We start from the raw sequence: 25,756 nt of genomic DNA, 5'->3' as shown, positions 1-25,756 counted from the left end.
ATGGGATAAGGCTACGCCTACTTCTGCCTCTTCCGTTGCCGGGAGGCAGGGATCGTAACAGTAAGCCCCTAAGAGGTACAGGTAGTTGAGTTTGCTTTAATGGAACAAACCTCCAAACCACCCTAGCAGGTGCCCAACACAGGTGTTGTGGTTCATCAGGGGGGCTGGGAACAGGAACCGGTGTTATTGTAACACTGCTGCTGGGAAGCTGGATCATGACTGACAGTGTACTCTGAATGCTGTACTCTTACATCAAGATGTACTCCGGGTAGCATGAATTAGTCAAAGGTAGCATGTCAAAAGAAAGGAAGTTACTTCTTCCCAAATATCTGCCTACAGAGGTATCAGATACTGACAGTGAACTTCCTGATGTGTACTTCCTAGACTGAGATAATGTCTCCTACCTTGTTTATACATACTCCATACGTTGTTCATAATGTTTGTATCCAATGCTGGTTCCGGTATGAATTCTCAAGGAATAATGTGGACATTTAAGGTTAATGTTCTAATGACAAGGGACATCACTTAACTCTGTTTCGTTTTGAAGGCAACAACGCCTCAGGGCCTCGTGACCTTCAAAAAGGGGGGATATGTAGCGGCAATGCTTGTTAATAAGACAGAATTAAGTGTTGCTGTGCTTTCCCAAATGAGGCCCCATCTCTCTCTTCACCACAGAGAAACTATTCATGCAGGCCGATTTAAAGATGTTTTCTTTTGATAAGGGACAGCTCCCAAATGGGTATGCACTTAGGTAAGCCTGGCTATCATGATCAATGGTCATCCATTGGCGCCTATCTGTCTAGGGAGTGCCAGATAGACATCTGGACTGCATTCCTAGGTGTCAGGAGTAAGTGACTCATATCTCACCTTGATCAACCAATCAGGGCCGAGTAACCCATGTGGGACTCTGATGCCCATTAAACTTTCAGCCAATGAACAAGCTGAAGTTCCTCCAGGTAAAAACAGGCAACAGAGAGCCTGGAGAAGGAGAACTAGTAGGACTATTCCAGTAGGAGAATTCTAAGGAGAATTCCAGGGGTGTGAGACAATTCCAGGGCAGGACGGCCCAGGAGCAGAAGGCTCCCAAGGGCAGGAAATTCTCGCAGCGCGCCTCCTGACTATCCTGAGACTCAGCCCGGACAACCACGGAACGGCCAGTGTGTCCAAGTGCCAGAACTTTCCTTTGTTCTAAGAGTCTAGAGCGGAGGTTGCCACGAGTAACTAGAGGATCCACCCGAGGTTAGCATCAGCAGCAAGCCTCATGAACAGGTCGGAACTGTGGACAGCTGAATCACTATTCTGAACTAGCGCCTCATCAGGAACGAACAGGTCTTTTTCCTGACTTGCTGGGACCCACAGTCATCTTTTCTCCTGTGCACAAACTTTGCTAGTTAAAGCCAACACTAACTAGCCGGTCAGTGAGCATCAGCAGCGCACTGTCGCAAGCCGCACAGCACAGCCTGGCATGGAGCCAGAGAGCCCGCAGGAGATCTGAACCCCCAAAGAATGGATGAGTATTCAACTTCACTGCATTACAGCTCGAGAATTCAATTGTTATCCCAACCAGTTGATATCAATTTAATTCCTAAGAGTTATGTACTTGTTTTGAGTATCCAATGTAGAAGTTATAACCAAGTTCATTTACGAAACGGTCTAAATATGAATATGAACGGTCTGAATGAATATATACCTTTTGTATTCTGAGAACCCTCACAATAAGATCTGTAAGGTTTATATGCATATTTTATGTATTAATAAATGTATCCTCGTGTATTAGTACCCGTGTGTGTGTGCGTTGTTTGAGTTATATCGCATGGTTGGATTCTAAGGCCATCAAAAGAATCATTTTGTGATTTACGGCTACAATTAATAATTGTCCCCATAAATGCCCAAACCCTACAGAACTGGTGCCTCGTGAGAGCACACTACACCATCAATAAGCAATCATTATCAAGAAGCCATCAATTAGTTTTTCATAATTAAAACAAGTTATTTTCAAAATCCTCTTTATTTTTGTAAATGTAGCAGGAAAGAAATCAACATTCTTTTTATTTTTTGTGATCAAAGCATTAAGTGATCTGACCCATCACTCATTGAATTTTAGTAACATTCTTTTAGTTGAGGGACTTGGGAAGTAAATGCAGTCGTGTCACTTATTTTCTTTTATAATCTGTTATTTAGTTAGTGCATGGAATCCATTTTCCATGGTTCATTATATATCCAATAGGAACACTGGGTATTATTTGTAGCTTCAAATGGTCTGCAAGATACTTGTACTGCTCCTTTATCATTTGGACGAATTCTGGCCTTTCAACAAGAGGTGAGGTTGAAAAACCCTGTAGAAAATATGAAAACAGAATGAATGTCATGTACATTATATTATATCATAATATTCTGATTATGGTCATATTATGGTTGTATTGATATGTCAAGTCCTTTACTTAACTGGTTCTGTTCTTTATACCTCTGCTCCTATTGTATTTAGTACAGTAGTATTTGTCAATACATATAAAACATTTTCAGACAATTAATATTACTGACACCTGTCTGTGAAATACTGTAGCTGCAGAGCCTGACTTGCTTATTTTGTAGACAATCCCAAGCTTAAATCATTTATCCACACATCTAATCAGTCAGTCAAATCACATGTAGTTAATGTGATTAACTCAGCAGATGATTAAAGAAACCCATTGTTTTCCTTTTATACTCAAGCCTTTCCTGCTATTTTGATAGCCGTTAACTCCTTAGAGGGGTTAATAAATGTATGGCCTGATGAGCTGGAATTTCAAAACAAATAATTTTAGTCTTCTGTAGTTGAATGCAAATTATTGACAAAACTGGTATTGCATCAAAAACTTACAGATATTCAACTTCTTTACCTGTCTTTATATGACAGGAAAGCAGACCCCTGAGATCAGTAACCATTTTATTTGGTACACTTTGAACTCTTTCTACTACTATAAGTTAAGTCTGATTAGTGCATAGTAAGATTTAATCATAACATGCCTAAGTTTAAATTTCACTTTGTATGCTATAATTTATTTTTAACTCATTCCTTTATAGTCTTTAATAGAATCATCTAAATAAACATTGAGATCCCTTTTGAGCATATCTTCGTGAAACTGTAAATTTCCCAAGTGAAATGTACTGTATAATATTTGTTCACACTACCAAAGTGGACCTATTTCTGTGAAATAGGTCCACACCTGAAGAAGGCTCCACGGCCGAAACGTTGTGTTCTCTTTCTTCTTTTTTTCAGCATGGAATAAACCTATTACCTATTTCTGTGAAGCTGTTTCTTACTACTTTGATATTTCAGAATGATTGTTATTGAAGTCATTGTTATAGAACAAAATAAGGATAATACTTATACCTTCTTTAATATTTTCAGAAGGGATACTTGTAATCAAAGATTAAAAAATGAATACCTTATTGTTTTTAAACCACATTTCTACTGCCAAACATACACAGAAATAGTATTTCTGAGTTTATTTTATGTATATATGACAAAGATTAGAAGTGTGTGAGGACACATGTAGAAATCAAATCTAGATGTCAGACTTGGCATCATATATAAACAGATATCAACAGATCAAATGTACCCTTCGTATCTCTTCATCTATCAAATCACGGCTGTCATCGTCAGTCTTCAAAATATTTTCAAAGAAGTTGTAAGGTCCAACCATCAGCATGTTTTTCTCAGTGTCGTACACTCTACGCATCTACAGAATACACATAAAAAACTTTCAACTTATTCTTCTGGAACTACAAGTAAATGCAAAGCACTGGTACAAGCCTTTCTGTCAACGCCACTATCTTACTGTAAAAGTCTGATGATTTCTACTGATTCCAATGAAATAGTCTTTATTGTAGCTACTTAAATCGTTATATTTTACAGTGTATTTTATCAAGATATACACAATCTCTATAAATACATGTTCAATCAATATGAATACAAATTTTGCTGATGAATATGAATAACAGTTGCACCTATATATATATAGATGTGCATTTTTTAATACCAAAGAACTTTTAACTTAGAACATTAAAGCCTTTTTCTACACAGACATATGCGCATGTTACCAATAGGCTTTAGATGATATTTAAGTAAGCCTCAAATTAGTAAAAAATTAATATAGATGGTGTTCTCCTCTTTCTTAAACAATGTTTGATCCACATAAATAAATCTATAAACCCTCTGTACTCATTGCATTTTAGAACAGTATAATGTTACTAAAACATTTTCTGCAAAGGTTGTTGGAAAACAAAGTTTTATTTATTAACTGCCCCAATAGTTTCTAAAGTGCCCCAACATTGTCCAAACTTCTATTCATACAAATATAATACCACATATTAAGAATACAAACTTCTAAAATCAGTGTTAGAGGACAAAGACTGTTTAATGATACAGGCTGCTGACCAGTGTAAGATATAGCTTTGCCCAGCGTAAGACAATGCCTGTACATAATGACTGGTGAATCATAGTCAGGATCCAGACTGTAAATCAAAGCCAATCACACAAAACACGCATTTTGATGGCAAAAATAATTGCCAAAAATTTGAAAGTCCTACAATCTGTTTTAATTTAGGTTTCAAAATTAACTGATTTTTCAGTATCTGTATCCAACAAGTCAACTCAGGTGCTTCTTCAAATCAATTTTGTTTCCTGTTTCTGAGCTGCCATTGAGACAATCCTATAGGCAAAAAAGATGGAGACAATACTTCCCACTGCACTACTATCTATGGTGGTATTTTTTGTGCAAAATCTTCATTTATTTTGAAAAAGAATACCACATTTAATATCTGTAAATCTGCAATTTCCTCCAAGTTCATTTAAAATCTTATTTGCATTTCAGCACACAGTGATTTTGAAATAAAAAAACACCAATGTCATACTCTAATGGAAACAAATGATAAGTCATCAGACTATATAAAAGGGGTATTCTGAAAACACTGACACTTTCCTTTAAGGATATTGCCTGAGTTGATCATTTCTAGTAACCAGTGGTCAACATGACCCACTGTACTATACGCTCACAATATCCTCCGGTATTTTTAAACACAATGCTTTTCTACGTGCATTGTGATTCTGTGTTTCAGAATGTGTTGGGGCCGCAAAGTGTTGCTGCTTCTTTTTGAGCAGCTTCTGAGATCACCCAGACGGTACTATGACACGGCTTTTTATACCATCTTGTCGACTGTCAGTCTTGCTCCTCTCAGAGTGGCATCAGGGCCCTTATCAGGAAATGTAGCTGGATAGATGTGAAAAGAGTTACCATCCATCTTCACACCTAGAAAAAGGATGGATGTAAAGGAAAAATAGACATTATTTAAATCGATTGGTGATGAGAGCTGCAATTATTTCTTGTAGGCAGATGTCAATAAAGGTAAGATGCAAAGTGATTTTTTCCTTGTCGTTGAGTCATTTTCACACTGTGTGACCTTAATTTCCTAAATTTTCCCCTTGGTTTGGTTCTTCTGCCTTATTTTTGTCACAGAGTGAAAAATAATGGGTGTGGGACAAAAGATGCCTGGGGCTGATTGGTCATAAGTGGTCATTGAATGGGCAGTGTCGCCCTAAGTGTTAATGCAATGCCTTGGTCTCTGAACTTCCCACCTTGTTCTCTGAACTTCTTACCCTGACCAAAGGTCCACATAGCACAGATGCCAGGTAATTACCACACACTTTGGTGGGGTGGGGTTTCAAGGCAGCTTTGACTGTGCCTGTTACCTGAAGGGGGTTCTGGACCAGGGTGTAAATTCACAATGTATGTAAACCTCCCCATCTTGTTCAGCCAGTTCCTCAATGAGGCCTGAGCAGTTAGCTCTGCCTCTACCCAAGACATCACAGGCACACTTCCAGTCCCTCTGAGGATGAATCCAATCCCTCTAGGGATGTTCACCGTGGCGTAAGGAGACACAGGCAGGTTCCGGAGAGAAGCAGTGACAGACTGATCATTTGGGTCATTTGTTCTGGTAACTGGAACCCTTGACTGCTCTATGAGTGAGTCATATCATGTGCTCTTTGCATTGGGTGTGTAGTTATAGGAATGACTGTGTTATGTTTATGTGATGGGAAGATCAGAATACTGTAATAAAATATGATATTTTAGATGATTACTGTCTTGTCTGGTCTGTGGATGTACTAGTAGTTCTGAGAGATAAAAAGAACCTGCAGCCGGGAGGAAAAGTTTCCTGACACCCATTATAATTGCTAGGTGTTGTACATTGGATTAAAAGCAAACAGTAGTTCTGAATAAACTGTTACCCCATACATTACATTTTAATGTGCCAAGAAAGCCTGGCTATTATCTAAAGCAAATATGAGGTGATTTCCTGAGATCTTTCACTCAGTTCTCCTTTTTAGTGGCTGGAATCAGAACAAAACTCAAGACAATCTTGTCTTTCAATTATCAGGCATTATACAGATACTCATACTCAGAGTGTCATACTGTAGCTTTTTTTAGAAAAAAATAGCTGCAGCCAGGGGACTGGCTGAAGCCCAAGCGAATAACTTCGGGCATGTCTGAAAATAAAGAGAGAGAGAAAATGTGGGCAGACAGGTAATGTGGTGTAAAGGGCTAAAGTAATAGACTGCCTGAAAGTAAGCAAGAGGGAATGAGGTAAAAATGAGAGAGGAATGTCATAAAAATGGATGAGGCTCCCATTGGGGAAAAAGATGGAACTGCTGGAAGATGGGATGCCACTGGTCAAACAAATGCTGAACTGCCTTTGGAGAATCCAGAGAGCACTGGCAGAAAAAAAAAGGATTTCCACTGTATCAGTGGTCCAGTAGGAGTATTTTTTTTCAGGAGAAAAGTGAAGCATTGGCATGCACAGACACACAGAATGGAATGAGCTGCCTTAAATAAGCAGTTTGTTAAACTGATGAAGACCTGCTTTGATGGCTGGAATGTGGGTCTGACTGACAGGCTCCTTGGCCTTGTGTGCACATGCTCAGTAGTTGGTTGTGAGCTCGTGCAAGTGCTGGGGTTGCCATTGGCAACGGTGGGATGAAAGTCAGTCCCAGTCCAAGCTTGACAGTGTCTTCTTACCTTATATGTACTGTTCAAGAATTCTGAAAGTAATTGAGCAGTTTGTTATAACATTTAGGGAATTTTGACATATCCTTCCTTCACATATTCAATTCTATTTCTCCTCATTTAATGCTGAATAATAATTTGATTATGCTCTTTCTGCATGTCTTTTGAGTCTGTATTCATAGCTTTAAATGCATAAATGGTCTTACCTACACCATATACCACTGGCCAGTGATTCCCCTGTCTGTTAACATCATTCTTCTCTAGAAAAAAAAAAAGGAAAATATAAGCCTGGAGCCACCTTGTGGGAGACTGAGAAACCAATCCACATGTTCCTTATGAAAAAGTTTACACATGGTTTCTGGGTCTGCAGCATTACCTGACACACAGGCCAGCTGAAGTTCAATTTGGCAGTCTTGCTTCATAAATTCACCTGCAATTACACCAATGAGAAAGGAAGGATACCTGTAAGAAAGTCTATTAAAATGTGTATTCTGCCTCTATGAGTCTGTGTGTGCCCTGTGATGGAATGGCGTCCTGACCAGGGTGTACCCCAACTTGTGCGAATTGCTGGCTGTAAGGCTCTGTAAGCCTGCATTGTGTGAAGCAAATAGTAAATGGATTGATTGATAGTTTTATTTCTGTTTTTGTTTGAGCACCTTCGAACCATCCACTCCACTAATCCTGTTTTTAGATCTGTGAGATATGTGGATCATGAAATTAATCTCTGAAGATAAGCAAGCCATCACAATGTTTTAATAAAAAAAACATGCACCTTTGATTTCCTGTAGTTTTGCTATGCTTATAGGAACAATTTATAACTTTATGTTCTGGTCTGAAATTCAAAAGTAAAATTTATAATAGAGACCAGGACTTTATACATAACATCAAAGTTTATGATCTGATAAGATTCTAATTTGAATTACACTGTTACAGCCTGTAACAACTGTTAAGCCAATTTCACTCACGAAGCAGTTTCATGGTGTTGTCATGGGAAATCCCTTTCTTATCAAAGAATCCCCCAACCATGTAGAGATCCAGCCTGTTGTAAAAAAAAAACACTTTCTTTAAAGTCGGCCACCAGTTGTAAAATTGTGAAGCATGGTTTCAGCAGAGGGTGGAACAATGGTTAGCATTGCTGGCTTGTATTGCTGGGGCCCTGCATTCAGTTCTGGACCTGGGTGCTATCTGTGTGAGTTTCTATGCTCTCCCTGTGTTTGTGTGGGTTTCCTTCTGGTGTGAGCACGTTTGTCTGTGTTTGTGTACTCTGTGATGGACTGGTGTCCTGTCCAGGTTGTATCCTGACTACTACACTGATTGATGGATACTTTCATCAGATCTCTCTAACTAAGCAAGACCTGGAGTATAATAGTCAGCACCATAAATGTGCAAAGAAATTTACTTTCTGCATGTATGCTACTCCTGAGCTACACATAATATTACAGTTACTGTTTAGTCTTAGAATATTGATGTGTAGGACTATTATAAGGATTGTTATTTGTAATTACATACTGTGAGAAATCCTTGCATTGTTTTTTCATCTCTTCAACCAATGCTTTCACTCCAACACTCACTTTGGAGCCATCAATGTGAGCCAAGCTGACCTTGCCAGTGCCTGAAAAAGAGCAGAGCAGTCAGCTAGTAGTAAATGTTGGCATTGTGAAATGTCCAGTGTGAAAACAACTATTATATTATTTTATCTATCAGAGGGACAGAGTATTGTGAGTTATTGAAGCAAAATATATAGCTTGATGCTGATAATGTTTTGTTTTTTACCCATATGAAGTTGGGTTGTGTGAGATATAGCATTGCTGAACAATTACCTGTAAAGCAGAAAGAATATCCCAGAAAGGTTTTGATAGGAAAACTTACAACAGTAAAATATGCACAGTGGTGTGCAGGATGGTAAACGTGACTCATGACTAAATAATCAAGAACACTACTACATATGTGTGACAGCTGAACTGTTTTTTGCTGAAGAGAGTTCAGCTTGGCAGTTTAGCAACATATTTATTGTTTTGTATAAAATAACAAATTCTTGTAATCAAAAAATCTAAGGACACTATGTAGGCTATAAATGAGAGGAAACCATTCATCTCCTGTTTAGTTGCAAGTAGATAATTGATCTCATTCTTATGTTTAGTATAAACTCTTTGTATAACAAAGTGTCCCTGCTTTCAGGAAATGGCTAGATTAGATTCTTGGACCAGTTAGGTACTCACTACCAAGCAGGCTAGATTAGCCAAATGTCAGAAAAGTCCTGTCAGAATGTAAAGGAAAGAATAAAGAAAAGTACTAATTTATACCTATTTTCAGATAATAGTTGCTATTTTCTGAAATAGAAAACATTGCTTCCATGTTCTTGAAGAGTTCTTTTTAAAAATAATGTCTTGCTACTTTTACTTGTCTGCTCCAGTTAAGCAGTAACTAACCTGGGCAATGGAGGACAATAATGTGGCAGGAGGTTGCCTCTTCACTTCCGATTCTAGTCACAGGTCCTGTAATAGAATGAAATGTCACAAAATGTTCTTTGCCCCTCAGTCTTTGTTTGGCTTCTTTTCTCCCTATATTTGTTATGTGCTTTTCTAAAATACTTCACCTTATAGTAAAACAATGATTATCACTATTTGTAATCCATTCAAGATGGATATAAACATGAACAAATAGCTATTTTTTAATTTTGTAAACACTTCCTGTCTCCTATAATATTATTATATTGTCTTTAAAGAACCTGATACATGCTGTTGACTCAGCATAGAAACGAACATTCCTAGATGATTCAGTTGGGGTCATATTTCAAGGTTGGCATTAAATCTTTTGATGTAACAAAATGCCCACTTTATAAGAAACTTTATTATTATTCCAAAATATGACCTAGCTACCATATCAGTCCACAGCACAGGTCACTGCTCATGTATTTGAAGTTATTCACAGAATTAAAACGTTGAGTAAATTGTAAGTGGTAAGTGATTTCATGTTTTGTCATCTGTTTTTAAATGACATTCATCAATGGATATAAAATCCTTCCATGCTAGGTATTTTTTTTTAAGTTTCTTAGAATTTACTTTTTTTCCTTGTTAGGTAGTTGTGCAATTCACTACACAATTCAGCACACCCAAAGCAAAACTAGTCATTTCTAGTTCTGATTTTGTTTCTTCTTAGCTGACCTACATAAAATAAGTGTTTTAATGTTTTTCTTAACATATATATTTACATTCTTTACCTATAGAGTGTCATAAGGGTGCATTTAAATACATTTTAATGTATTTAAATATTAATAGATTTTATATTTTAAATATATTGTCCATGTTACCAATAACAGAATATTTAAATGAAAATAAAACGTGGGAGGTCAATATATTAAATGTATACTATGCTGCAGCTTAAGAAAGATAAGAAAATTAGATGAAACCAGCATAAGGACGTTTGGTAATAAGCTTTGTACTAACTATAGGATCATCCCTAATTAGTAAGATGGTTTCAACTTTATACTACATAGAATACATAATGTGACAGCAGATGGAAACTTTAAATACACACATCTGAAATGCACTGTTTGTTACACACTGAACACTCTCTGTTTTAATAGAGGATATAATAGATAGTAATAAAGCTTTTTAGGGAACAAGCACTTTTGTTGTATTTTTTGCAATAGTTGTAGCAGTTGTATGGTACTGTAAAGCCATTTTTCCTAAAGTGCAACAAAATAAAATCAGCCAGCAACTTCATTGCATAATTGTGGCAGCATCAATATAGATAGATGATCCTGAAAAACAGGAAATTATCTGTACATCACTTGATAAGGAAAAAGGAGTTTCAGTTTCACAGAAATTCAATCCAAGCTTCATTAATCCCCTAGAGAAGTTGTCTCTTAAGAAAACTGCTTATTCCTGCTCAGGGTCATACTGACAGAAAGCCCTTCCAGTTAGTACAGAGCACACCCTGTACAGGACACACTCACACACAACAACATAAAGATATTTCAGAGACTTAGGGTGTGTGGAAAATGGTACAAATCCACATGAACTTGGGGAGACCATTCAAATCACACACACAGAGGGCCCCACTCTGGAATCAAACACAGAACAGCTACGCAGACTTTCACTTTCACTGTGCTGTGCTTTCCCGACTGAATTACTGTAAATTATTATCAAATTTAAATCAGTGTACCTTCCCTGTTTTGTTTAAGGTATTGTCAGTTGTAAATGACTCAGTAGCTGAAAATGGCTCAGTAGCTGAACCTTTTTTATACAGGTACCAGTGAACAGGCTTACAAGTCCATAAACTCTTACAGCATTCATATCTGTTACATACTATATCATATTTAACATGTGGTTTTAGTTCTGAAATACAGTACCTTAAATATGCAATTTTGTTTTCCTGTTTTATTTCCATTTTTTTCCATTTCTAAATTTAAGAATACAAGGACATTATGTTACAAAGAAAACTACCCTTATAGGTTTATGTAAAGTATTTCACTACTATTAACCTGTTAATCTGAGAAGCCAGACCCAACCCGACACTAACAGCATAAAATCAAATTAGTTCAAAAGGTCAATCCTATATATAGATAATGTGTGGCATCACATCCATTTATAATAACAGAAATAGCTGAATATGAAGTGTACTTCTAAATAGGTTTTCAATGCTTCAGGTACATTACAATAAAATAAATACCAATAAAAATATAAAGGAATGGAAATGACATTAATTTCCCATTGCTTCTGAAATCATCACTCTAACACCATAGTTCAAGCACAGTGTGGTACACAGACCTGTGTTTTGTCACGGACGTCCAAAGGGACTAACCGTGGGGAGCAGGAGAGCAGAAAAAGACCCATATGCGTAGCGGTGAGACAGGAAAAAGGCCTGGGCTCGTAGTGCAAAGAGTTCAGGAATGCCGTATAGAAACCTATGCCCTCAGGGAGCGGACGTGGGGCGCCCTGGTGCTAGGCGGGTCTCAGGACATCCGAACGTCAATGCTGAGCGAGGACAGAGTGCAAGACCCGGAAATATATAGCCCAAGGGAAAGAGAGGGACCGGAAGGCTGCAGAGGGTGTGACATGTATGCTGGGTGAAATATTACTGTAGCACTTCATCACACTGACAGAGTAAGAAAAATGTCACTGAAAGATCATATCAGATTCTGAGACAGAAAAAAGGTATATCTGGAGAAATGTCATTGTTTATTCATCCTAGGGCCAGATTTGAGCTCATTGAGTTTTCTGATAGCTCTCATTGCAGTGTGGAAGACCGAGTGAAAAGGTCAAGACAGTGACTATGCATGGGAAACGTTTTCAGTACTCACCTAAGACCACTGCCTTTCTGCAAACTAAAGCCTGTGATTCTTCACACCCATTCAACCAGAGAGAAATGAAACAGATTGCAGGATGCCAAATGGCATCTTCCTGTCCTGTTTGTTTGACTTCTGACACTGCCCCTTTCCCTGTATGTTCCTTTGATATGTTAAAGTCTTGCCTACTTTTAATGTATTAAAAGGAAAGTTTAACTTCAGTCCAGCGAGCATGTCTTGAGTGCTAGGGGAAACCCTTTCTCTGTGATATGCTCCCCTTCAGCTGATTGAATTAAAGAGCTCTGTTAACAGTCTCCTAACCTGAGTGAAGACTGAGTTTTCTTCGACAGCAGTTAACCAACATTGCCTGCCTACAGTTCCCTGAATGATTATGGGCTTGTGGTTATTGACCACTGACCTTGGTTACTAAAAAGTTTGGAATTCTGGAAGCGATTGGTTTGTAACCATCTGTTCAGTGTTGAGCTGGACCCTTACCAGTTTGCATGCAGGGCCAATAGGTCAACAGAGGATGATCTCTTTTCCTGAATTCCATCATGCCATTAGATCCTAGATTTTCTGTCAGATTGGAAGCATGTGGTGAAGATGGGTAACATGCTTTCTAAGTCTATGACTCTGAATACAGGTGCCCCCCAAAGGCTGTGTACTGTCACCACACCTCCACTTGTTATACACAAGTGATTGTGTCTCTTTTTGGAGTCTGAAAATACAATAAAATATGCAGATAACACAACAGTAGTAGATTTAATCACTAACAGAAATGAGACAGTACTGTATATAGAAATGAGGCAAAGTGGTGTAATGACGAGTGGACGTCTTCAGGTTTCGTGACACAACCATCTGCCACACACTGCAGTGGGAAGTTAACACGACTCATCATGAAGGAAGCCCATTGTTACGTCCCAGTGTGTGGTCTATGTGTGTTTTGTTGTTTTGTCCCACACTTTGGACTTTGATTGTTCTCCCCCCCCATTGGTCCATCATTACACCACTGTTTCCATATGACATCATCTTCAATTAGTTTCTCGACCAATCACAACTCTTCTTATTCAGTATAAAACATGGAGGTTTTCAGAAAGAAGACGCCTTTTGTTTGAGTTCGGTCCCGCTTGGCTTTGGTTTTTGCTTCGCTTTTTGGTTTTGCTTTGGGTTTGTTGTTTTGCTTTGTGTGTGTGTGTGTTTTTAGTTTAGCTTCGGCTTTGTTGTTTTGTTGGTTTCTGTTTGACTCTTTGTACTTTCGTTTGTTTGTGTTATCCTTATTTTGCTATATTGTATTCATGTTCATTTGTGTATTTGTGTGAACTTTTGTGTATAGAGTTAGTTCAGGTTGTTGGGTACATTTTGCACACATGTAGTTGATTTTTGTATTAGTAACACTAGTTTAGGACAGGTGAGTGTCGTTTGTCTGGTTTTGGGTAGTCAGTGGAGGTTAGCTAGGGTGTTGAAGACCGTGTGTTTCGGGTTTTCTTTTGTAGTCAGGTTAGCTTTCCCTCACTTTCTTAGCCAGCTCCATTTTGTTTGTTATTTTCTTTTCTTTGGCTCCACTCTAGTTCCCTTACCCTATGTGTTATAGTGCCCAATTACATCCAGTCACTTTTCAGTTACACACTAATTAAACAATAACCAAACACTAATTTATTTCAAAAGAGGAGAACTAGCAGAACACTCCTTCTGGGCCTTGTGCTGCCTGTTTAATCTGGAGGAACTACGGTCGTTCATTGGTTGAATGTTCGGCGGCCATTCGAGACCCACGTGGGGTTACCCTGCCCTACCAGTTCCTGATTGGCTGATCGAGGAGGATAAGTAACCATGCTCTCTGACATTAGGGTTGTAAACAACCTGAGATGCGACTCTCCCAAGGAATCTCCCAGACAGTAATGCACCAGAGATGACCATTTCTTAGGGTGGCTGGTGAATCTCAGCCTTGGGAGTTGTTCCTTATCAGGAAACTATCTATCTATCATCTAGAAAAACACCTTAAATGTGAACAAAATGGAATGGCCTCTCTGTATCCAGCACCACTGAGATGAGGGAGAGAGAGACTGGCAAGGTAGCAGTAAACTTAATTCCTGTATTATTAATAAGCCTTGCTGCTACAAAAGCTTCCTCTGTTCACCACAAGAGGGGCCCTTACACCACCAAGGTAGCCCTCAAAATAGTTTCTCTCTCCCTGATTGTCGCGTGGGAATGTCTCTCATCAGCACCACCTGAGCTTTCAGGTAAGACCCCTATATAACATTCTCATGTGGCTTCCCTTTGTTCACCCAAGAACCACGCCGCTGGTTTCCCAGCTAAGGTACTCTACACATCTCTAAACCCCATAGAGAAATTATGGCTCTCTCTTTCTCATCATAGAGAACATCCCACATTTTTCAGGTGACTACACACTGTTTCTCTATCTCCTCTTGAGGTATCAGTCTAAAGACCTATACTATTACACCATACACAGTTGCACTGGCCATCTTGGTAATGTATGGAACAGTCCTCCTCATCACCACCTGCCCTGGTACTATATGTTCCTGTCTCAATTTCCCAGTAAATCCCTGGTTAAGTTCTTAGGATTTGGCCTCAGTTTAGAAAACGCTTTGGATTTCAGTCCCTCAAAGTTTTTGCTCCTCTTCATGTAAAGCATTTGTTTCCTCCATCTGTTATAGACCAGATAGTCCTATTCTGGAGCAGCAGAAGTGTTACTCTACAGTACACCTTGAAGAGACCTATTCACTGATGGCTGTCACACTTCTTTTACTACCTTCAGATCCAACAGTTCCCCACTCTCTGCAGACTCAGCTAATGATTTTATCCTTAAATTAACTCCTAAAGTTAAAGGTTTTTTTTCCAAAATTTATTGTGCTATACTGTCTCTAGATTGCATAATTTGGCTACTGTGAAATTTCTATGTGAACTGGATTTAGGATTTGAACGTTCTGAAGAAACATTCTAATCCTAAATCTCAAATACATTTCTTATGTACTGAATGTGCAAGGCTTGGTTTAATACAGTTCCATATACAGCAGATCACTGCATCCACTTTTCTTAGGTCAAACTGGCTAAACATCTCCCAGACATCAATTCTTGATAAGTGATAAATGCAAGCAGGGCACTGCTACTCTCTTCCACATGTACTGGTATTGTTCACCACTGGAAGCATCTTGGAAATATATATTTAAATCTTATAAATTTTATTTCTGTCCCTTGAGACTTCTCCTCTTATAGCTATCTTTGATGCCCTTCATATCCCAATTTATGTAATATTCAGTGAGCTGTTTGATTTTGCTCCACCTTGGAAAAAAATGGTTTTCCCTCCGTGGCTCAACTGTAAAATTTTGTTCTGCCTGGTAGTTTTTCAATTTAAAGAGTTTGAAGTTGGACCCAAACATATGAAACATTGAAGATTGTGACTTCTCTTTTTTGCTGTTTTTTCTCTTTTCCCTTTGGCTCTCTTTTTTATACCTCTGGATTCCATCTTTCTTTCTGTTTTTACATTATTGTTACATTATTGTTGGATTTATACAGTTTGTTTAGGTACTATATCTGTCATACCATGATGATTGTTCAGGTTTGTTCATTATTGAATGGTAAACGATATCAAGTAATATTCTTTGTTTTACCTCAAAACCCAATAAACAATTTGAACACAAAAGAAATTCCCAAATAACACATTGTACAAGTATAAACAACATGGCACTGTTGTCAACAAGGACTTTAGACTAATGGAAACTAATTAATATTTATTGTAATTTCTGAATTATTAGTGTTTGATCTATGATCCTGCCTTGCACGGCTAGAGATTCTTGGTTTTGACTTTTTGGATATGTTTTTCATCTGTGACTTCTGTATTCACTAAACACTTTTCACTGTATACACTAAAGAGCACAGCAGAAAGCACAGTATTCATCTTTACAAAATTATTCTCAAATTAACTCGCAAATAAACTCTGCATCCACACATTCTATCCGTTCTTTCTTGCTAATTTACTCATAATGTTTTGCATTTCAGCTCCAAACTAGTAAAGATGCAATGATCAGTCCTGGCACTTTTTCTGCAGTTTTCTTTGATATTAAATACAATGTTTGTAAAGACATGGATAATATGGTGGTGTATCTGTGAACACTGCTGCCTCCTGGGTTCAATTCCACACTGTGACACATTCTGTCAAGACTGCTGTCCAGGAGAATTCTCTTAACTCAATTTTGTACTGATATAACAATGTCAGTGTGAGCAAGGGCGGTGCTAGACCCCTATCACATGGCCTTTGTGATCCATCATAGGCCATTTGTATAGAAGCAGCCATTCAAAATGCACAGTACAACCACGTACCACGTGAAATTACCCACAGTTCACCGCAGTGTCAGCAGTACGTGATATGGCTGGCCAAAATGACCAGCAGGGGCACTCGTGGTGAATTGGTTGTTAGTGAAATGATTTAATAATTTAATCTCTTTACTGTGCATGTTTTAATCTGCTTAGTATTGAATAGTTAACTGGAATTGTACAACTAAAGGGAAATTTTAGCAGCTGATGTAGCGGCAATGTTTGTTAATAAGACAGAATTAAGTGTTGCTGTGCTTTCCTAAATGAGGCCCCATCTCTCTCTTCATCTCTGTGGTGCAGCCACAGAGAAGCTATTCATGCAGGCTGATTTAAAGATGTTTTCTTTTGATAAGGGACAGCTCCCAAATGGGGATGCACTTAGCTAAGCCTGGCTATCACGATCAATGGTCATCCATTGGCACCTATCTGTCTAGGGAGTGCCAGATGGAAATCTGGACTGCATTCCTAAGTGTCAGGAGTCAGTGACTCATATCTCACCTTGATCAACCAATCAGGGACTGGTAGGGCTGAGTAACCCACGTGCGTCTCTGATGGCCATGAAACTTTCAGCCAATGAACGAGCTGAAGTTCCTCCAGGTAAAAACAGGCAACACAGAGAGCCTGAAGAGAATTCTGAAAGAGAATTCAGAGGAGAATTCCAGGGGTGCGAGACAATTCCAGGGCAGGATGGCCCAGGAGCAGAAAGGCTCCCAAGGGCAGGACATTCTCGCAGCGCTCCTTCTGACCATCCTGAGACTCAGCCCGGACAACCACGGAACGGCCAGTGTGTCCGAGTGCCAGAACTTTCCTTTGTTCTAAGAGTCTAGAGCGGAGGTTGCCAGAGAGTAACCAGAGGATCCACCCGAGGTTAGCATCAGCAGCAAGCTGCGTGAACAGGTCAGAACTGTGGACAGCTGAATCACTATTCAGAACTAGCGCTTCATCAGGAACGAACCGGTCCTCTTCCTGACTTGCTGGGACCCACAGTCATCTTTTCTCCTGTGCACAAACTCTTGCTAGTTAAAGCCAACACTAACTAGCTGGTTTTCAGTGAGCATCAGCAGTGCACTGTCGCAAGCCGCACAGCACAGCCTGGCACGGAGCCAGAGAGCCCGCAGGAGATCTGAATCCCCAGAGATTGTATGAGTATTCAACTTCACTGCATTACAGCTCAAGAATTCAATTGTTATCCCAACCAGTTGATATCAATTTAATTCCTAAGAGTTATGTACTTGTTTTGAATATCTAACGTAGAAGTTATAACCAAGTTCATTTACGAAACGGTCTAAATGAATGATATACTGAACGTATGTTCTCTTGATTTTTGTAACTCTTCGTAACTGAATGAATATATATCTTTTGTATTCTGATAACCCTCACGATAAGATCTGTTAGGTTTACATGTATATTCCATGAATTAATAAATGTATCCTCGTGTATTAGTACCTGTGTGTGTGCGTTGTTTGAGTTATATCGCATGGTTGGATTCTAAGGCCATTAAAAGAATCAATTTCATGATTTACTGCTACAATTAATAATTGTCCCAGTAAATGCCCAAACGCCTACAGAACTGGTGCCTTGTGAGAGCACATTACACGTATATAATTAAATGCCTTTATTGATTCACAATCTCACAATGCAATCTTTGTCTTCTAAGTCCCTTAATTAACTTTTAGCATAGCTTTCTCACCATTTAGATTTATTTTTCATAACAGCATTAAACAAAGCAGGAGCATATTGTACTTCCTCATGGGATCAAACATGGAAAGATTAGATTGTAATCGTTTTTATTTTTTAAATAAATTTTAGAAAAGTCATCTATACAAAAAAGTTGTATTTAATAGCACTCGATAGTTCTATTAATAGAGATAAGCTCAGATCAAATATCAAACACAGATCAAACAGCAATATCTCACACACTGGGACTGATCTGTGATGTGGTTGAATGTGAATTGTGGTGCTCTAGCAGGTTAGCTGGTTTCTGTGTGGTTCGGGCCGGCTGGCTGTGGTGAAAAATAAATAGAACCGGTTTAACACCTCTTAAGCATTCTGTAGTTTTTGTTAACACAACTTTATTAGTGAAAAGACCACGGACACTTTTCCTCCCCCTACATTCTCAGAGTAGAATAGGCAGACCCTCCCCCCATGGACAGACAGACAAATGTTTTCACTGCCTATTATTTGACTAGCTATTCAGAGGGAAAGGTGGTGATGTCACCGCGCTGGCAAAAATTGGTGATCTTTCTTCCTCGTGATCAGCTTAGAATGTTTATGTACGCTGTAAGTTTTTTTCTTCTTAATTAAATGTTTAAAATACATGAATTTCATAAAGACAACACACGTTTCAAACAGAAAAAATCATACTCTCTTCTATTCCTGGTTTATAGAACAGATCAGCAGGTCTTTTTTTCCCAATTGCTTTTTTCCCCTGTATTTATCATATTGGCTAGCTAATATCCTCTTTGCTAGCTAATGGTACTTGTGGCCTTGGTTCTGCATTGCGTAGCAATGAGGGACTATATTCTCAGGTGGAGGAACGTAAACATCTTCATTTTCATGTTAAATAAATGTTTTTAATTAAAATTCATTCTATACAGCACTCACATATTTGGGGACCGTTTTATAAAAGCAATAAGGCACTCGAGGCTTGTGCTATATCGTGGATATAGTCACAGTTAAAACACCTTTTAACTGCAACTATATCCACGATTAGCATGGCCTCTCGTGACTTATTGCTAAAATAATTAAATTAGTAAAAGTACGAGTTTCTTTTACAGTGATAACGAGTGCAAGTATTCATAGAAAATGGTAATCACTTAACTTTGAAAATGTTGTGATATTTAGAAAGACCAAAAAATTCAATATAGTGTCGATAATATTTATTGTCAGTAATATCAGTAGCAGTTTGAAATTATTTTTTGTTATATAAATGACTTAGCTTCGAACGTTGTGATATTTAGAAATATAAAAAATGTCAGTATAGTGTCCATAATATTTGATGTTTTAGTTTTTCAAAGAAATGTTAATTTGTGAAAAGAAATCTCATGGCAATAGCTGGATTTGAACACCCACCCTCAGCCTTATAAGTTAGTCACTTAAGCCATCATACCACAGACCCACTGACTATAGTTATATGTAATATATATATAATATAATCATATTGTTATTAATTTCTTTAGATACGCGATTCCATATTATATTTCCTGTCAGTCAAATTCTAAATTATGCTTTTGTTTACTCCGATAACGAGCGTTTTTGCAGAAAAGTTGAAAACTGTCACTTTTTTCACAAAGTATATAAACATACAGTAATTTGGTCAGAAGGAGCACGTAAATACATTTCCAAAATAACCACATGTAAAACTTTGTTTAGGGAGAAATGGAATACTGGTGTGTATTTTTTCTTTAAACTACCAATACCAACAATATACAGTTTACTGTACATAATATGTTTATGTTCCTAAATTAATATAGTTTATGAGCTTGTAAAAAGGCAGGGTGAATCGGAGATTCTCAAAACTTACTTTGTGTGATTTGCTGTGGTTTTACTTTTTGTCAATGAAAAAATAGTGTTTTTGTTTACAAAGACAGTTACAAAGAATGTGGACCAGGGTAATACTTTGAGTTAATTCATTATTAATACTATTAGTAATCTTCGGTGAAGATTCTGATGCATAAAATATTTCTGCATAATTAAAATATTTATGATAAAGGTGGTAGGTTGTGTACTTTTGTCCAACTGAGCAATCTTGCTTACATAAAATATACCAACTTTTTAATGTACAATGATTAACATGCTGTAATACACAGTTTAAATTTAAAAGTCTAAAGAGCATACAACTTAAATTCTTAATTGAATAAAGATTGTTCCTCAGCAGTGACCGGGATTCGAAACCCGGTGTTTTCTGGTGATAGTTCAAATGCTGTACATGAGAGGTTAAGCTTTATTAGCTCCATCTGGCAGTTTAACAAGGTGATTCCGGACACTATTAACATAATCTAATTTTCATTTGGTAAACGCGGTATGACACGAAACGAAGCATTAAGACGTGTTTTGATGTGACACGCCCACCGCATTGTACCACATTGTACCGCGCTCATTTTGAATGGCTGCATCTGTAGCTCCACTGCCCTTCCCCTCCCTTGGCAGATCAGATCAGAACCTTGCCCTGCTTACACCACTATACTATACTATACAAGCCTATTGTCCAGTTTTCAGTTTTAGCATTTATTAATTTAATTTGTTTCATTATTTTTTAAAATAAAATATTCTCTTAAGTACAATTGGTAAAAACATTATTTACACTTTGATTTTTTTTTTACTTTACACAGATTATGTGATCTTATTTGTAGTAATATTAATTATTTTAAAGGTTAAATCATATTAATAAATTCACTTGAAAAATGACTTGGAAATAGGAACCACACATACAGTTGTATGCAAACATTTGGGCACCCCTGGCCAAATTACATTTTTTGTTGATTTTTTAAGTGAAAAGAAGTTAACACAGTTAACATAAGAAGTTAACACTATTTATTTGCTGAATTTAACAGACTGAAAAAAAATGTGGCATGTCCAAACGTTTGGGCACCCTACCAGTCAGTCAGTACTTTGGCAAAAATCACAGTGTCACAGAAGCCGCGTTGGTCTCTCATGGACGATGATATTTAGACTTTATGCAAGGTGGCGATTCCGGAAAAAGGACCATAGACTGGGTTCAGGAAAGACACACGGGGTTTACTGGTGCTCACAGTGAAGTAGGGAGGTTTGTGCAGATGTGCGTGGAAAATCCGTAGGCAAACATATCCAAGGAAGTCCAAAGGAAAGTCAGGAAGCAGTCCATAAGTCCATTGCCGGGAGATCAATCAGGAGACGCAGAAGAACAGAAACACAGATGAGACAACAAGAATCCTGGAAACACAGGGATCCCTTTCAAGCCCCGGGCCTATGCCATCAGGCCGCAGATGTGGGGCGACCTGGTACTAGGCTGGCCATCAAGCTACCGTGTACCAAAGCTGAGCCCCGAAGGCAGGAAAGATTAAACTTAAAGAGGGAAGCTAAAACAAGGCACACCAGGAAATAATTAAAAGAACTAACGTGAGGATGTTGGAGTGCCATCTAGAGGAGAGGATGGTGACCGTGACACAGCCTCCAAACGTTTCTTGTAGCCAGTCTAACAGTCTTTCTACTCTTGCTGTAGGAATTTTTTCCCACTCTTCTTTGCAGAATGCTTTTAGTTCAGAAATATTCTTAGGTCGTCTTGCATGCACTGCATGTTTGAGATCTACCCACAGATATTCAATAATATTTTCAATAATATTCAAGTCTGGGGACTGTCACTATCTGCCATTCCAAAACATTAATCATTTGTTTCTTGAAGTTTGAATGATTTTGAGGTATATTTTGGATCATTGTATTGTTGTAATGTCTAACCTCTTTTCAGCTTCAGTTTCTTCACTGACTGTGGGACTTTAGCTTCCAGCATTTGTTGATAGTAGAATCCATTCTTCCCTCTACTTACACTATATTTTTGTGACACTGGCTGCCACACAACCCCAAAAGCATAATAGATCCACCCCCATGCTTAACACTACTCCTGTGCCAACTAAACCTTCCTGCAGGTCCTTTGCAGTGATATGGGGTTTTTGCTATGTATTCCTTACCAGACTATGAGCAGTTCTATCTGAGATTTTTCTTGGTGTCCCAGATCTTGTCTTGACTTCAACAGTACCCCTTAACTTCCATTTCTTAATGACATTTCAGACAGTGTAAATTGCAAGCAGTAAGTGTTTAGATATCTTTTTATAGCCTTTCCCTGCTTTGTAAGATTCAATTATCTTTATTTTCTGTTCCTCAATCAGCTGCATAGAGAAGCCCATGGTTGCTGAGTATAAGCACCACACCCTGAGAGGTTCAAAGAGTCAGAGAATTTATGAAGCTCCAGAATTGTCATCAGCTGACTTAGATTAAGTCCTATCGAGTCAATTAAGTTCTGAGACTTACAAAAAAATAACACTAGTGGACCAACTAGAAGGGTGCCAAACTTTTGCACATGCAACATTTCCTGTTTATTTTTTTTAATCTGTTAAATTTAGCAAATAATTTGTAACTGTGCATTAATATTTGCAGAAATATGTCAAGTTTAAGGTTGTTTGCTGCAGAGGTTGTTTTAACTTCTTTTCACTTAGAAAATCAACAAAACGTAATTTGGCCAGGGGTGCCGAATATATGGATATAAGTGCAGTGTGTTCCTCTTACTTCATTTCAACACTCCAACCTTCCAATGAGTTAAACATTTTTCACTTGTTAAATCCGCCTTTTTTCTATGGCTGGTCCTGGGAAAAGTATATGTGTTATATTGTGTGTACAGTATCTTCTTCAGTTATTTAGAATTATGATTTATTTTTTATTTAGTATTAGAATTTATCTGCAGCTCTGTCCACTAGACAAGAATGTGTGTTATGAATATGAAACAGTGATTACAGTAATCCAATGTGTAAACCCATACACACCACTGGTATAACCTTATTATCAGATTTCTTATCTCTGTGTATTCACATAACAGTATGGAATTCGTATTCAGAATTAAGCCTTCCCTTTAATCATACACACCCTTCTTTAAAAAGAGAATGTTGTTTCAAACAACATGTTGATGTGAAGATGTGAAGATGTGATGTGAAGAGCATTTATGCAACCTGCATTCCTACACCGACACACCTATTCAAAGGAAAACACAAATCTTAACTGTCATCTTTAAAAGTTGCCATTTTAACTCCTCATGACCTCACCACAAGCCCTAAGGTGAATACTAAATACTATTTATCCAGAGCAAGTGTTTCTTGCTCAGATTCTGTTGAAAAAAAAAAAACGACTGTACACAGACTGTACCAGCAACTTGGGCAGTCCCAGGGATCTGTATGCACAAAAAACATGTGATGGCTATCAAGGTCAGAGCAGGAGTCTTCACTGCAGATGTTTATAGGATTAAAGTTTTATTAGAATTATTTATTAGAATTAAAGGCTTTCAACAATCCCCTGTCACCACTAGCACTATTCACATCCTTGAAGAAAAGGTTCACTATAATGAATTCACCCTGAATCCTGAATTCACCCTGTGAGAATGCTAACAAACACCCTTCACCTTCTAAACAACTGCATATTTACCACTGACTGTGCTTCTTTCTCAGATGCTGTTGAATTATAAAACTTACTCAGTTCCTATAACATGTTAAGTGAAGGTTATCACATTCTGTCTTTGTGATTTAAAGGCAGCAGCAATATCCCATCCAACTCAAAACAGTTAACGAAATAAATATATTTGTTCTAACACAGTATGCTGTTTCTTTATTATGAGATGGTACCATAATGTGGTACATATTATATCGAGGACTCCACTATTTTAATGTTCTTCTCTGTTCAGGCAGTTATTATGCTGATGACATCAACAGAAGTAAAGAGGGGCCACCAAATCAAGGCTATGGCTGACATGACTGTGACCACAGAATCAGTCCCTGGCAGCAGGTGGTCACATCAGCCCAATGAGTTTCAACAATGAAATCCAGATTCTAGGTCCTCAAGAAAGGAAAGGTGGGAAGCAGGTTTGGGTTCCACATTAGCATTAATTTTTTGTGTAGTGTTCTGCAGCAAAACTATGATTTGTCTAAAATCATTCTGCTCAGTTTATTGTCATATGCACAAGTGCAGTGAAATGCTTATTTGCATGTATGCTCCTATACAAAAACATTAAAGGAACCACCAAAAACATGAATGCAGAACAGCAGCAGCAACAAATAGCAAGCTAAATATCATACAACTTAAAAAAAACATCAATGTGAGCCTGTAGTAGGGGTAGAGTTCAGTAATCTGACAGCTTGTGGGAAGAAACTGACTCTGAATCTGGAAGTTCATGCCTTTATGCTCCTATAACGCTTACCAGAGGGAAGGGGGGGAGAAAAGTGAGGAACCAGGATGATTGTTGTCCTTAGTGATACATGTACATCCAGCCTTTCGGAGACAGTAAGTTGTTAAATGTCTGAAATAGATGGGACCTGTACACCAATGACGGACTGTGCTGACCTGATCACCCCTTGTAACACCTTCCAGTCAGACAACAAGCTGCTGCCAAACCACACTGTAATAGCACATGTGAGCTCACTTTCAATAGCGCACCTGTAAAATGTGGTAAGGACAGTTGAAGATAGACAATTTTTTGTCTGTGCTCTGCGGGCGGCCCTGCAATGGAAGTGGCACTTACCCCCTTGGTGTATGGTCTGGAGGTGGGGTCTGCTGCAGCAACAGGCTCACAGTTCTCATGGGGTGTTATGGCCAGCAGGGGCACCTGGGACCTCTGCACAATTGACTGTTTGGGTGGTCCTTCCCTTCATGTCCAGCCTGCGCTCCACCTTGTTCTCTAACCCTATCGCCAGCTCTTTCCTGAGAGCCTGTTCTCTGCAGGGGCATTCCCTTGCCAGCCTCTCTGCCTGCCCCATGTCCTGATCTGCCTCTGGGACTCTGCACTGGATCCAGTGCTCAGTGGGCTCATTGTTCAGATGGGTTCCTGGTACATGAGCCCTGTTCTGCCCACGATGAAGAGCAGACTGACCAGTCCTGCCCTGTCCCTGGTTCTCCTCCCTGTACTTGTCCCCATGAAATAGAGTCTATTCTGAAGTGTGCCGTCACTACCCCTGGACTGTGGGGTGCTTGATCTTGGTTCAGTAACACCTCCTGACCCACCCCCGCTATCCAGGTGGGCTGCATGAAGTAACACTTTCTGATACATGAGCTGATAAGGTGAAGAATGGTAAGCATGCACTCGAATGGGACAACAGTAAGGGAAGCAGTACTAACCACCCACTAACACAGGGCAGAACAGTAGTGAACATTTTATAAACATACTTTACTTTTTCACCAGGATTTTTATACAGATGCAGCCATTCAAAATGCGTGAGGTATTTCGCGGCATACCCCGGTGGGCGTGTCACAGTATCACGCGGTATGACGCAGTTAACGTGGTGTCACGTGGTTAACTATCCGGCGTCGCCTTGTAAAACCGCCAGGGGGAGCTTAACCTCTCATGTACAGCATTTGAGCCTTT

The 25,756-nt window shown here is 38.6% G+C and overlaps 1 protein-coding gene across 1 annotated transcript; it reads right to left on the bottom strand.

Annotated features, from left to right (window-relative positions):
* Window positions 1–2,103: 2,103 nt before the first annotated feature.
* Window positions 2,104–25,151, bottom strand: LOC148815924 (protein N-terminal asparagine amidohydrolase-like). The gene is made up of 8 exons (XM_088904726.1): window positions 25,001–25,151; window positions 8,553–8,655; window positions 8,009–8,082; window positions 7,420–7,473; window positions 7,250–7,303; window positions 5,188–5,291; window positions 3,603–3,722; window positions 2,104–2,336 (listed from the first exon to the last, which is right to left on the bottom strand). Exons 1-8 carry the CDS (start codon window positions 25,149–25,151, stop codon window positions 2,178–2,180), a joined length of 819 nt encoding a protein of 272 aa, XP_088760852.1. The 3' UTR covers window positions 2,104–2,177.
* Window positions 25,152–25,756: the final 605 nt, after the last annotated feature.

Source organism: Atractosteus spatula, chromosome 24, assembly GCF_055471065.1.
Source record: "Atractosteus spatula isolate fAtrSpa1 chromosome 24, fAtrSpa1.hap1, whole genome shotgun sequence".
NCBI classification, from domain to species: Eukaryota; Metazoa; Chordata; class Actinopteri; order Semionotiformes; family Lepisosteidae; genus Atractosteus; species Atractosteus spatula.
Note: the sequence above shows the minus strand (reverse complement) of the source record. Positions and strands in the feature narration are given on the sequence as shown.